The 12,862-nt window shown below is 38.1% G+C and overlaps 1 protein-coding gene across 3 annotated transcripts in view; it reads right to left on the bottom strand.

Annotated features, from left to right (window-relative positions):
* The window catches only part of LOC126866091 (insulin-like peptide receptor), a 43,976-nt gene that overhangs the window by 15,964 nt on the left and 15,150 nt on the right, over positions 1 to 12,862 (bottom strand). For all 3 annotated transcript variants that reach the window (XM_050619220.1, XM_050619221.1, XM_050619222.1), the window contains exons 3-7: positions 6,104 to 7,197; positions 4,870 to 5,302; positions 3,537 to 3,687; positions 1,576 to 1,753; positions 412 to 580 (exon numbers count right to left, since the gene is read on the bottom strand). In XM_050619220.1, the coding sequence (XP_050475177.1) occupies positions 412 to 580; positions 1,576 to 1,753; positions 3,537 to 3,687; positions 4,870 to 5,302; positions 6,104 to 6,372 (1,200 nt within the window). In that variant the 5' untranslated portion in view covers positions 6,373 to 7,197. The remainder of the gene's footprint in view (positions 1 to 411; positions 581 to 1,575; positions 1,754 to 3,536; positions 3,688 to 4,869; positions 5,303 to 6,103; positions 7,198 to 12,862) is intronic.

The following is a 12,862-nucleotide window of genomic DNA, read 5'->3' as shown; positions in this document are numbered from 1 at the left end:
AAAAAAAAAAACACACTCGAACAATCTCATAAGCCACATCTTCGATCAGACGGTAGAACGTTATCACACCGTAGTTTGTTGGTATCTCTATCATCTTTGGCCAGCCCACAATTGTCAATTACCATCACCCTTGATCTCTTCAAGTAGAACAAGAGATCTCATCGTTTTATAATTCTATCGGCGATTTAGTATTTTAACACCCGCGCGCGTTCCACAATAACGAACGTTCTCTCTTCTCATCGTGCGTTGAATTAAATATGAAGCGAATGTTCAACGCGACCGGTCTATACCTTACCTTCCCGTTTTCCTTCCTTGATCTCGCAATCTGATCGCAATGTTGGTACACAATAATTAATCGTATGGTGGGATCGAAGTAAAGGACGAGAACACAAAGGAGAATATTTTACGTACATTGTTCTCGTCGAGTGCATCCTCGTAACCATCAGGGCAATGAGTCACGCAGGATCCATTGAATGGTCTCCAAGCCTGACCATCTTCCAGGACATAATATACTCGTCTTAGACGATTCATTCGTACACACTCATCCTTCGTGACGCAGCGTCTCGAGAGATAGGAGTATCTGTGGAACAGATCGTGTCGCGTTTATCCGGCTGCTATAGCTTGCTGGAAACAGTTAGCAGCTCAAGGTCACTGCGATACAATCCCCCCACTATACGTGTTCATAACGTTCATGAAAGAATAGAAAGCATGACCGGCGACTTCCGCTCTCCTTTCCAAAGGAAGGATGCTTCAGAGTTTCAAGAGAAACTTTTTCCATAACTATGGAAATACTCAGCACCTTTGCAGTGGAAAAGACTTTTTCCAGCTATTCCAACACCTATCCATAAGTGTTACGTTGTTCCTGCACGATATCCGATAACTCATACAAATTGTCGGAGAAATAATTCAATCAGCTGGAATTTTGTGCATTCTGTAAGTTAGTTTCACAGGAATTTTGCGAGATTTACTATCGATCAGAGAAAAGTAAGATATACGCGAGGATGTAATCAGCAGAACCCCTCGAAGTTCGAAAGGGCAAATCATACAAGGTATCGCTAAATAATAAATATAAGACTTTTGCGAGAAATCGACGATTAAAAAGAAGTGAAAATAAAGAAGATTTAAGAAAAGACAAAAAAACGAGAGTAACTTTTAGATATAGTTATTTTAAATCGTTGATTAACATTACACAAGAAAGGTTGTAGTAATATATTTATAAAAATAAAATAAATGATATTACCGGTTACCGAACGAAGAATTTATCTTCTGAAAATCAATTGAATTAATTTTGGAAAGAATTTCTGTATAAATAAAAAAATCAATACAGCTTCCGCAGCATTATTTAAATCGCTCGGCCAATTTTCCACGAATATTTAACGTTACATTTACGAATAAAATTAACGGATACACAATTACGGATTACAAGAGAACAAATTTATGCTATGCGAAATGAACGATAAAAATATTTTTAAAAGAACGAATTTATGTTATGTGAAATTAACGATAAAAATATTTTTAAACAGATAGTATATAAAGGAAGGAGGAAGAAAAGTAAGCTTGCAGAATATAACTCACAGATCACTAGGGCAGGTTTCCACGCATTTCCCCTCGTGCCGATAATGCTTGCATACGTAACATTCGCTTTCCGTTGGACCGTGACACTCTCCCAGACACTGATCGTGACAATCCAGCCTCTCTGTTCTCTGACAATGCTGCGAAGTCCAGCAGTAACCCCCGGGACAGTGGGAACATCCTGTAGCGGTGAAAAGTCGATTAAAACTATGGCTGCGTGGTAATTTTGCTCGTACCTGAACTAATGTATCTTTAACATGCGAGCACGACGTTGGGAGGATCGTATACTGGTAATGTCGCCTTGTAGAAGCTCTTAAACATACTTGAAGTCTCGTCACGAGTTCAATTGCTACAGTACGTGCGTTAGGTACATACACGATTCTCCCTTGGGCAAATGTATTGCTTCAATTTGTGACGATTAAAGAAAAAGCATTCACAACAATCGTACGATCGTGATTTCTTAAATATTTTCTATAAAAACTAAATCGTGTAAACTGCTTTGTTCATTTTCTAAGTAATTCTTCTTTTCGTTTTGTTTTTCTCGTTTTAAAGTAAATCATTCGTCAAATAGATCGAACCAAATTATTGGAGAATAAAAACTGAATTTGTTTATATTCCGAAGTAACATAGCGAAGTTTATATTTAGTTCTTTCTATGTTCTTACAGAAACCATAATTTTATAAACATTCCAAACCTAATCTTAACCAAAAAAAAAAAAAAACTTCCACAAAATTTTTCCGCCTGTTTTTCATATTTTTAAGTAATCCAATTGAAAACTTTTAACTTACGGTTCAAATCCACAAGAAAAACATTTCGTCAAAGCCCTCGCACATATCTAATTACACGTAAGACTTTTTCGTATCTATGTAGTGGATTTTCCACACTTTTTCTTTACACATACGCATCTAAAATAATGGTCAATGACTTAGTACTACTCCTCCCTATTCTTATACCTCTCATGCTTATATACTATGTTATATGTAGATTGGATTTAATATTCTACCAAACCGTTCTTCGCCTGCAACAGAAATGAAAAAAAAAAGAAAGAACGAACAGCCAATTAGTGCAAAAGCAGTGGAATTTTATATTTTAACGAGTTATATACACGGTTATAGAGTATTTTGAGTCTGGGCGTGATCCTACGAAGACTTTAATTCAAAGAAAATCTTTTAATTATGAAACCGACCAAACAAAGAAAAGGAAGTTCATTAAGATCACAAAGAATAGAAAGAATAAAAATGAGAGATCAGTAGATTGCCTTTCCAAAGCAAAAAGCACACCAAGCACAAAAAGCAAAGATCTCTGTGTCAGCATTAATCGCTTAATCACATGCACGAAAAAAGCATACAGATTTGTAATTTCAATAAAATCGTATTAAAGAAAAAAAAAAAGAACAAAATTTGATCGTAACAGTATGCTTTATATACGATATGTTGTAAATCAACGAGCTTAAAAATAAGAACATCGGCGTTCAATCTTGCGATTCTTTAAATAATATCTCGTTCTGGCAGTCGAAATCAAGGCTCACGATGAAACCGATATTATAGAAAATAATCAACATTTTGACTTATCGAATGAAAATTAGTCGATTCTGCAAAAATAATTCCACATCTTCGTAATCGGTTGGCAACTAAATGATTGCGGATTTTGTCATTAGGTGGTATTGGCAAAATCCGCAATCACTTAATTGCCAATCCAATAATTAGATACACTACCGCATTGTAATTACGTACCGATTATACGGATATTTTGTTAAAAAAAAAGTCAATGTATTAAACAAAAATTAAATATATTAGAACATTCTTCCATTCTTCCGAAATAGAACAAAACGCGAACGCAAATTAGTTTTATCATAAGCCCTTTAATTATTAACACAGCATGTTCGTAACATGATATTCTACTCAAAGAGATTTTCATCAATTGAAAGAATAATAATATTAATCGACTAATAAGTCGATAACTACCAGGGCAAGAGGCTTCCTCCCCATTGTCCTTGATAACATTCTCCCCAGCAGAAACGATGAGGTCCCAGTCGAGGGTGGTGTAACACAACGCCGGATTCTTCTCGATCCGAACGCTGCCCCGTGAGATCTCGGTAAGTTTCTTCAAACCGATCTGCAAGAAAGAATTCCGCCACAAGGCGTCGATTTAGCCCCGATAAAGCTAACTGCTAGCCAGAGGTCGAACGACTGGTTAATTCGATTGACTAATTAACGTCACTTGACCCGCCGAGTCAACTAGCTACGTCCAGAAAGCAAATTGGAGAGAAGCCTCTCTGTCAGGAACGTGGGAAATGATCCGAGCACGTCCATCTACTCGTGTTTTTCGTATTGATCCTCTAACCGGTTCCACTATAACATAATTACTAATTTTCTTCGCTGATTATGATACACTACCGATATGTATTGCTTTGAAGTACGTAATAAGTAAAAAAAAAAAAAAAAATAATAATTTACGTTTGTAAAGTGGTTTGTATTTGCAAACTGGTTCGCATTTCAAATTCTTTACTTTACTCGATTGACAAGACATATCTTGGTCTATTTAATGGAAATTTTCTTTCTGTAAAGAACGGGCAGTGGCTCGTAACGCCGAGGTGATTAGAAATAAATTGCAGAATAAAGAAAATAAGTTAGCACATGATTAAGTTGCCAAGGTTTTAAGGATACACTGCCATAGTGTCTGCAAAAAAAAAATGTCATTTCAAGAGAAGAAACAATCTTTAAAACAAAACTTTAAAATAATTAAACTATTATACGATTCTCGAGGCTAAAGTTATTTTACATTTACATATATTCATATTATAAACACATAGTGAAGTTGATTCCATCTCTAACATAGATACATAGTTTATGTTGAAATGAAACTAAAATTTAAAGCAGCTAAATTTAAAGCAGGCTAAAATTAAATTCAACTAAATACTAATCGAATATCTTTTTTAATTATCTATCTGTTGCTTTCGAACAAGAACACCGATCGAATAAAAAACAGAGAATACAGAACGAACTGCGGAAAAATGATATTTCTCTGTGCAAATATTTGCCAGCGGTGTGAATATTGATTTATTTTCAGAAACAACACGCGAATTATTAGCACCATCTCTTTTTTCCAGAGTCAACCAACTTTCTCTCCCTCTCTCTCTCTCTTTCTCTCTTTCGTTCTCTCTTTCACCAATACGGCTGGACAATATTTGCTTCGCAAACAGAGCTATTATTCGATCGTCGCTCGTTTACTTTTTCACACCGCGGAAGTAAAAACTTCGCAGCGCAGAATTATAAATCGTACCTACGTAATGCTTACCTCCTGTAGATTCTGCATCTCGTACACCATGAACGCGTAATCGGTCAGCAAGATGTTGCCTCTGATCACCTCGAGATTTGGGAACAGATTGCTGAGAGTCTTCAATCCATTCACGCGATAGAGAAGCAGGTAGCCAGTGATCTCCCGAAGTTTGGGAAAAGTGATCGGTTGAAAGTCCGTCTCGGAGTTATTCTCGATGAGGACGATCTGCAGAAAGCCCTCTATCACGCGACAATCCTTCATAATGCCGAAACCAGACGCGCTGTTCCGTATATCGATGCTCTGGCAAATTCCATCGCCAATCGTCACGTTTTTGTTTGTGACCCTTCGTCGACCCTTCTCGTGAACCACGTCGATTGGTTTTGCGTTCGATTTAGGGAGGTTCGGTAGTTGGCCCGGTTGCTGGGTCAATTTTGCGTTGGCTTCCGTCGACCTGTCGTCATTAGGCAACGAATTTAGCCGAGATCGCTGGAGAGTATCGTAAAATGTACGGCGAGGTGCGATTTGTTCGAATCAGGATTGAAGGTTCTGTGTTTGGGTTAGTCGAAGAAGGTCCAAGTTCTCTTTTCCTTCCATGTACGTGCAATACTTTAAATTTTGTTTCTTTATATATGGGAAGAAATTCTTCTTCTTAGGAAATTGTATTGCTGCTTTGGACAAATAACGATACGTCTTAGAGAATAGTAATTTTTTAAAAAGACAAGGGGGATTAATTTGAATCAATTATGCTTGATTAGATGTTTTAAAACACTGCGTTTTCAGATAGGCGATAGAAGAAATTAATTACGGTATAAATTACAGACATAGATTAGACGCAACAGACACAGATTAATGTTAACGTAAATTACAGACAAATAGGATTGGGATTTGGGATACGGGAAATTATTCAGCGCAAAAAAGTGCGCAGAAAACGTGCAAAAAGTTTTGTTCTGGGATTCTTCGTTGGCACGCAAATCGGCTCTGAAATTATGGTACCTACGCCTCCTGCACGCAGCTCTCCATACATTTCAATTCCGATTTCTCCGCAAACGAGCAACCCTACGAGAAAGCTCTTTTCACGTTTTCTTCTCAATTTTTTGCAAAGAATTATTATTACGCTTTACATAACTCAGGTATCCAAAAACAATTCCCTTCAACCAAAGGTGGGTTAAGGACCCACTAGTAATGGCGTGATCGATTAACAACGAAAAATCCTTGATCAAACAAGCAATCAGCTCTTTTCAAGAGTATATACCTGGAAGCATCGATGGCCCTGTTGCTTCTGTAGGAAACGATCCGCTCGTAAAACGGATCGTCAGAATCGTCCAGGTTCCTCTCGCGACGTCCGTGCCTAGGGATAGCCTTCTCGGTGTTTGTATATGCGTAATTCGCTTCGTATCTGCTCCTAATCTCGTCGTTGTCATCGTCGAGGCTTGTCCTGTACCGAACACTATTTGGTTGGCAGCAGGACAGCAGCGTTGTGGTGGAAAGGAGCACGACCACCAGTAACCACCTCATCTTCATCTTCCTGTCTCAGGCAAGACTGTACTATCGAGAAGACGATCGTCAAATCTTCCCAAATTACCCCACCCTTTAACGTGTTTCGCCTCCCCACCTCTACCAGATCGATCGATCGTCGAACAAAGGCCCTCTCTGTGTGTCAAGCGATTCTAAACAGTTTGATCTCAGCCGATGGACCTCGAACAAGATCGAACAACAGACAACACGGTTTCGCTTCTCCTCTTCCAGATCCAAGGAACTCGAACGATCGTTTGCCTCGAGCAGAATCGCTAGTTGCTCTCTCGTTAGACCTTTTTTCCACCTCTGCTCGTTCTCGGACGAATCGTTAGGATCGCGCGAAACTTGCAAATATCATTCTACCAAGAATCGTGACTCAGGCTTCCAGCTATGCAATATATTATAGTTCCGTGACGATTTCGACTTTCTACCTTGTGCAAATGATTAACAAGCACGATGAACTGCGGTCACAGCTGGTTTAATGACTGCTCAACGACCTGGTTTGCGGATCTTCCGGCTTCATGCTCTGTTCCTGGCCGATAGTAAATCGCGATCCTCGATCCACGGTTTTATAGATCGATCTTAGGGCTCTTCTTGCAAGTTCCAATTAGAAAAGCGAATTTTTAAGAAAAAAGATCGACTCGATGCAGACAGCTAGGACTCGGATATAGTCGATCGAATGGTTTAGTTTCTTCTTGTTCTTTTCCCTTTGTTGTTTTCGAAGCCTTTCTCCAGAACCAGTGTGCAAATCCTGGACAAAGCGATGCTCAAAGAAGCTTCTTATTGAAGATGAAGAATTTTCCGCCCCTCATAGCTGTACCAGTGCGACGCCTGCAAGCAATCGAACGGCACAATTGTGACTAGTCGGATTCATGTCCGATTCAGGCAATTCCTGATGATTATTCCTAAACGTTGTTTAGCGGATTGTCGCAGTAGTCGTCGGCAGAAACTAACGAGACTAACCGACCACATAACCCTTTAAGAAGTTTCACACAACTTTTACTCGTAGCACTGTGACGTGTTTACGCATCGTTAGAAAGGTTTCTCTAGATTCAGAATTTGGGGTTTCTTACATTTCCTTATTATCGTATGGCCCGGTTTTGCATTTTAATATTCGTATCATAAAGTTTACTAGAACTTTGAAAAAACTTAAAAATTGAACCTCTCAAATTTCTCCAAGTTAATCGTTATTCTTACTAAAATAAGTGTCAAATATTTACCTGGACCAAAGACCGCATAATGTGGCAAAGACGTTGATAAACGTTTTAGGATTTCGCTAAATTTTGTATAAGCTTAAAACGTGAACAAGTTGGTTCGCTTACGGGGCATTAAATTGTATTATAGAATGCGGTACCTGCAGTAACAGTCATGGAGCGCGATGATTAAAATCGCACGAGAAAATCGCGTGTCATCGGCAAATTTGCGAACGCCAAGATCGTACACATTTGGTGCTTTGGTTACGGAAATGTAAATCACTAAATTTGGAAATAATTAAGGAGAGTAGATAAAATGACCGGTGATCATGGAGCGTCTCACACCGGTGCGCTTAATCTAACAAAGTTGCAGAAAAAGGTGGCGAACACCTGGACAAGGCACAGCTGTTTTAATAAACAGCTTTCACGGGTTACCAGCGAAAAAAGGAACGGAAAGGGAAGAAAGAGAAAAAGAAAGAGAAAAATGACTTGCATATTCATGACGCTGCTTATAACCGTGCGAATGCCGTTTTGTCACGCGAGTTGTAGGATTCACGAAATTTTAACTCGATAAGCGGTGAAAGCATCTCGTAATCTTCGCCGTCCACTTTCTGTTCTTTCGTACTTTTTAGCCACAACCTCCACCCTCGATAAGACGCCCGAAAGATCTCACGATCCGCGCACGCTGTTATATCCATAAACGTATCGCATAACGTTCTTTATAAAGTTACGAGCATAAATCACGGACGGTGTTCGACTTAACAGCAGAGCTGCCCTGCAAAAATTGCAACCACATGGGTGTACCGATTCACTCACAAGCTGAGTGACTCACGAGCTAACAGACACATTGATGAAGGAACTTTTGAACTTGACTTCCGAACGAAATGGAAGATAAATATGTAAAAAAGAAAAAAAAAAGGATAAAAAGAAAGGAGTAAAAAAATAAAGAATTTCGTGAAACCAGACTAGTTTCGTCGGGGTTTCGTGGAATTCTCAGCTCACCGGTGAAGAAAAGATAAAAAACATAAGATTGGAATGGCCAAACGCGTTTTTACTCGCGGGATCGCTAACCTCCAGAGAACTCTCTGTATCATCAGAAATTGTGCGGAAAGAAATCGCTTCGTGCAATATATCGAACGTAATGTTACAGATGTGGACTTTGACACCTTCCTACTCGCATAAATTTACCGACAACTTCAAAGCTGTTGTAAGCGGCGCTTTTTGGTGAAAAGATTTCAAGTTGCTCAAGATTACGTAAAAGGCCGAGTTGCGCGTGATAATAACGTGGTAGCTAACTGGATGATGAATACCGAACATTAACTTTTTGCCTGCACTTAGCATTTTTGTTACTCCAGTATCTTGTATGCAAATATTTCCAAAGGAGGAGATTTTTTCCTATATGCAACATAGTTCGTGTGGTTTGCGCAGTAATTGCACGGTTCATTTTTATTTACGTGACGAGTATAATTATGCTCCACTGTCAGGTCTGGGAACAAGTTTTCTGCGGTGAAACCAAGGATCCGCTTCTATATTCATCAGATATCCACTCCTTTCCAGCCCAGAAATTGGAATTTATATCTTGTCAAGTTTGTACGAGGAATGGTCGACACGTTGATGCCTCATTTTGAAGTTTCCATTTCTCCTTTTACTTTTCTTTTCTTTTTTTTCTTTCTATTTTTTTATTTTTACACTCTTCCTTTTGTGGACAGATGAAGATGAGAGGTTGGTTATCGCGAAGAGAAATTGATCGTTTTAATATGGTTATTAGGAATATTCAGGTTGCTTCGAATGGTAATTAGCCTGGTACTTTGACGTAACTAACGATGAGTATCCAAGTTGTTGTAATTTAACGAACAAATTGGAATATGGGTGAAATCTTGTTTGATAAGGTTCAGAAATTTGTAAAGTGTCATTTCACTGAATTAAGCTAGACTTAATGGACAGTAGAATTATTGGATAATCTGCTATCGAGTCACGCTGATTAGATTATTCTGTTTCCTATCATTTCCTAGAAACAAGCAGAGAAAATTACAAGAGGTTTCATAAAGAGGAGAATTCAAAGACATCTCCCTTTCGTCATTGCGGGTAATCGTAAGAAAAATTCTTGAAATGTCATTGAATAAAAATTTGAGAAACAAAAGAAAAAAGAAATCAAACGATCTCGTAATTATCGTATTATCTCGTAATTAACGTATTCGTTGGAAAACAGAAGCCTGTTTTTGTTAAATAAGAAAAGTTGGAGAAGTCGTTTCTTTTATGCAATATTCTTTCCAACAAGATTTGAAAACAACGCGATGGCATTTGCTTCACAACAATTTTAAATGCCATTCATGCAGATAAAAAAAAGTAACAAACAGGAAAGAAAATAGCTTGATAGTAGCTTCGACCGGCAAATTTCATGGTAGCGTAATTACACGGAGGAAAAGGAAGTCTCAAAGGAAGTAGTACAGTAACTGAAAATTTACTACAGATAAAACGACGATAAAAATACTTGAACCCGATCGCAAGAAGAAACAGAGTTCGTTATCGAATTATTCTCATGGTACTTAATTTATCCACTTCATTCTCTTTGTTGAAACCCAATAATTCATCGTATCGGGGAACTTCGATAAACTCGAGACGATTAATTGAGAGGATTGGCTGATATTCATTTTGAAACAAATTGCGATAATTGCAAGTGTTAATTATATATATATATAACTATATATATTGCTGACTATATCGACCGACTTTTCAACTCTGGAGTTGTGTTAAATTTGTTTGACCTCGTTTATGCAAATATCTAAGCAAAACATTTATTCGCTTAGGAAAATTTTACAAATACGTAGGAGGAACACGTAATATGCAAATACATAACTATTCGGTAAAGTAATTATAAATTATAAATTATACTAAGAAAAATTACAGATTGTTAACTCTTGTTCCAGATATTAGGGAGGTTTTGTTTCAACCGCTAAAATATTCCACGATTATTATCCTTGTTTGGATATCGTTTTCTGGAAAATATCTCTAATCCTTTATCTTTTTAACGACTTTTTAATTCTCTTAAAAATGTGTCGCTTGTCACAAAGTGGAAAACGCGATATTCAAATTATTTCTCTTTTCGACGAGCCTAGATAAAACAGCAAAAATACGGTGATTTTACGAAAGTAAAAACGAAACTAAAGTGAACGACCTTATCAAACGGTAATGGAAACATTCAGGTGGCTTTTAGTTCGACTAAAAATGTTCATCTTCGAGTAAATCGTATACTTATTGGTTTCTCTCGTGAATACAACGTAATTTAGTATGCAATTTAGGTTGCACCTCTTTAACTTCCTCCTTGGCTCCTTCTTCTTCCTTTTCATATTAAGAAGTAATGCCGAAGTAAACAGATTTGTTTTGATCTTGCTAAGAGTACTTGACATTTTCGAGTATTTGATTTGCCCTGATATCAAGCCATTCCAAATTTCCGAGATAATACACGCACTTGAAAAACAGTTCATAAGAAATTCCGCCAAGTGAATGGTCCATACGTTTCTCGTGCTCGTAATTAAATCTTACGAAAAACTCGGGTGGTCATGAAGGAGCCCGAAATCGTACGAACTGGCATCATTCCGCCCATTCATAAGTTGACGCGGCCCTGATAACGAGCTGATAAACAGCGGATTGGCTCGTGTCTGAGCCCTCGTTTCTTATCAGCCACTCTGCCAAGGAATTCGTGACGATACGTGATCTAGACGACATGAATAATTCGTAACGCAGAGAAGTACGTCGTCGAATTTCGTTAGAAAAATATGTCCACTCAAAATAGATCCCTTTAAAATCTATTATAAACAATAAGAGATAGATCTTTGAAACAGGGATACACGATCGACGTAAAACGACGTAAAATTCACGTTGTTTCGTCAGCTTTCAACAAGGAATGGCGAAATAAGTTTTACTATAAAGTACATAGAGAAAAACCAGGCTACATGTATTTCAGTTTGTATGAACTTTACAGAGCATTTGCATAGCATAGTATCGAGAGTGTTGGATAATCTATTTACGAACGACCCTCAAATTATTTCGAGCAACTCGCGTATATCAGAAATAAATCATAGTATCTATTCTGTTCACATTTGAACCGATCCAAAACAAACAGGCTGAAACCATTTTGAATCATCGACAAGATGTGATAAAAGAAGAATGATCACATGTTTAAAATTAAGCCTAAGATATACTACAGTAGAGAAAAGCATATTCTCTTTTCTTCTTTTTCTAACTGTACAATGTCCTAACTGTTCTAAGTCCAAACGTTAACTGTTTGCGAGTATAGCTGACTGAATACCAGTGGTAAAGTTTGAAAGCGATCTGAGAATACATTTACGAGTCACGATGGACGACCAACTGCTCAAATAATTTTCTGATTTTCCCAAAGTATACGTTTCTGCAATAAATATTTTCCATCTTCTATACGAATTTCCGGATTTCAGTTTCAAACTTTGCCAACGTGATCGCGCCAATTGTATCATATCGTCGTGTATCATAAAAAATCTTTCGCGTGACACGCGCAGTATATTTACAAAAACCGTCCGTAAGTGTTGGAATAAATGGAAGTGGCGGTGAACGCGTTAATGTAATATTCGCGATCAAGAATTGGGAAAAACAAATTTACAGCGACGAATTCGCGTAAAACTTGGCCGACGAATTTCAAGTTCGCGAGAAATGCTACAAACTCGAAAGGAATTCGACTGTGTATACGGTCGCGCGTCCTCGAAATGACAAGATTCGACTTTCATCGACGTTCGACGACAAGTTGCAAAATTAATTAACGCATCGAGGTAGCTTGGCACGCTCGCGTTTGGTTCTTAGCACGAAAAGTATGCCAGCCGCAGCCCAGGGCCGGCATAGTTGCGCGGCTATGTTATTTCGCCATAGCGACAGACGCACGTGCACGAATTTTCAGTCGAACGACTCATCGCGCTATTTATTAGCAACTTTTACACCTCTCGGTCTAAGGAACTTGCATCTTTCATATACTCGTCACGCGTTAAAGTCGTGCTACTTACGACGAAATTTCGGCAGTGAAGCTTCGCTTGTTGCGATCTTTTCTTCATACGAGTGTAATAGATATCGTGAAACATCGTACACAGCCCAATACAGATTTCAACAGTTCAAACTTGGTCTCTTATGACCTTCGCCCGACACGAATCTTGATGTTCTATTGTGTTAGATCGACCAAGAAATTTTATCGTCAGCTTTTCTGTGTATATTTACGAGTAGATCGTGTACGTTCAGACGTTCGTACAATTTCATATTTTTATTTACAAACGCAACTGAAG

The sequence above is a fragment of the Bombus huntii genome, chromosome 5, assembly GCF_024542735.1.
Source record: "Bombus huntii isolate Logan2020A chromosome 5, iyBomHunt1.1, whole genome shotgun sequence".
NCBI lineage: Eukaryota > Metazoa > Arthropoda > Insecta > Hymenoptera > Apidae > Bombus > Bombus huntii.
Note: the sequence above shows the minus strand (reverse complement) of the source record. Positions and strands in the feature narration are given on the sequence as shown.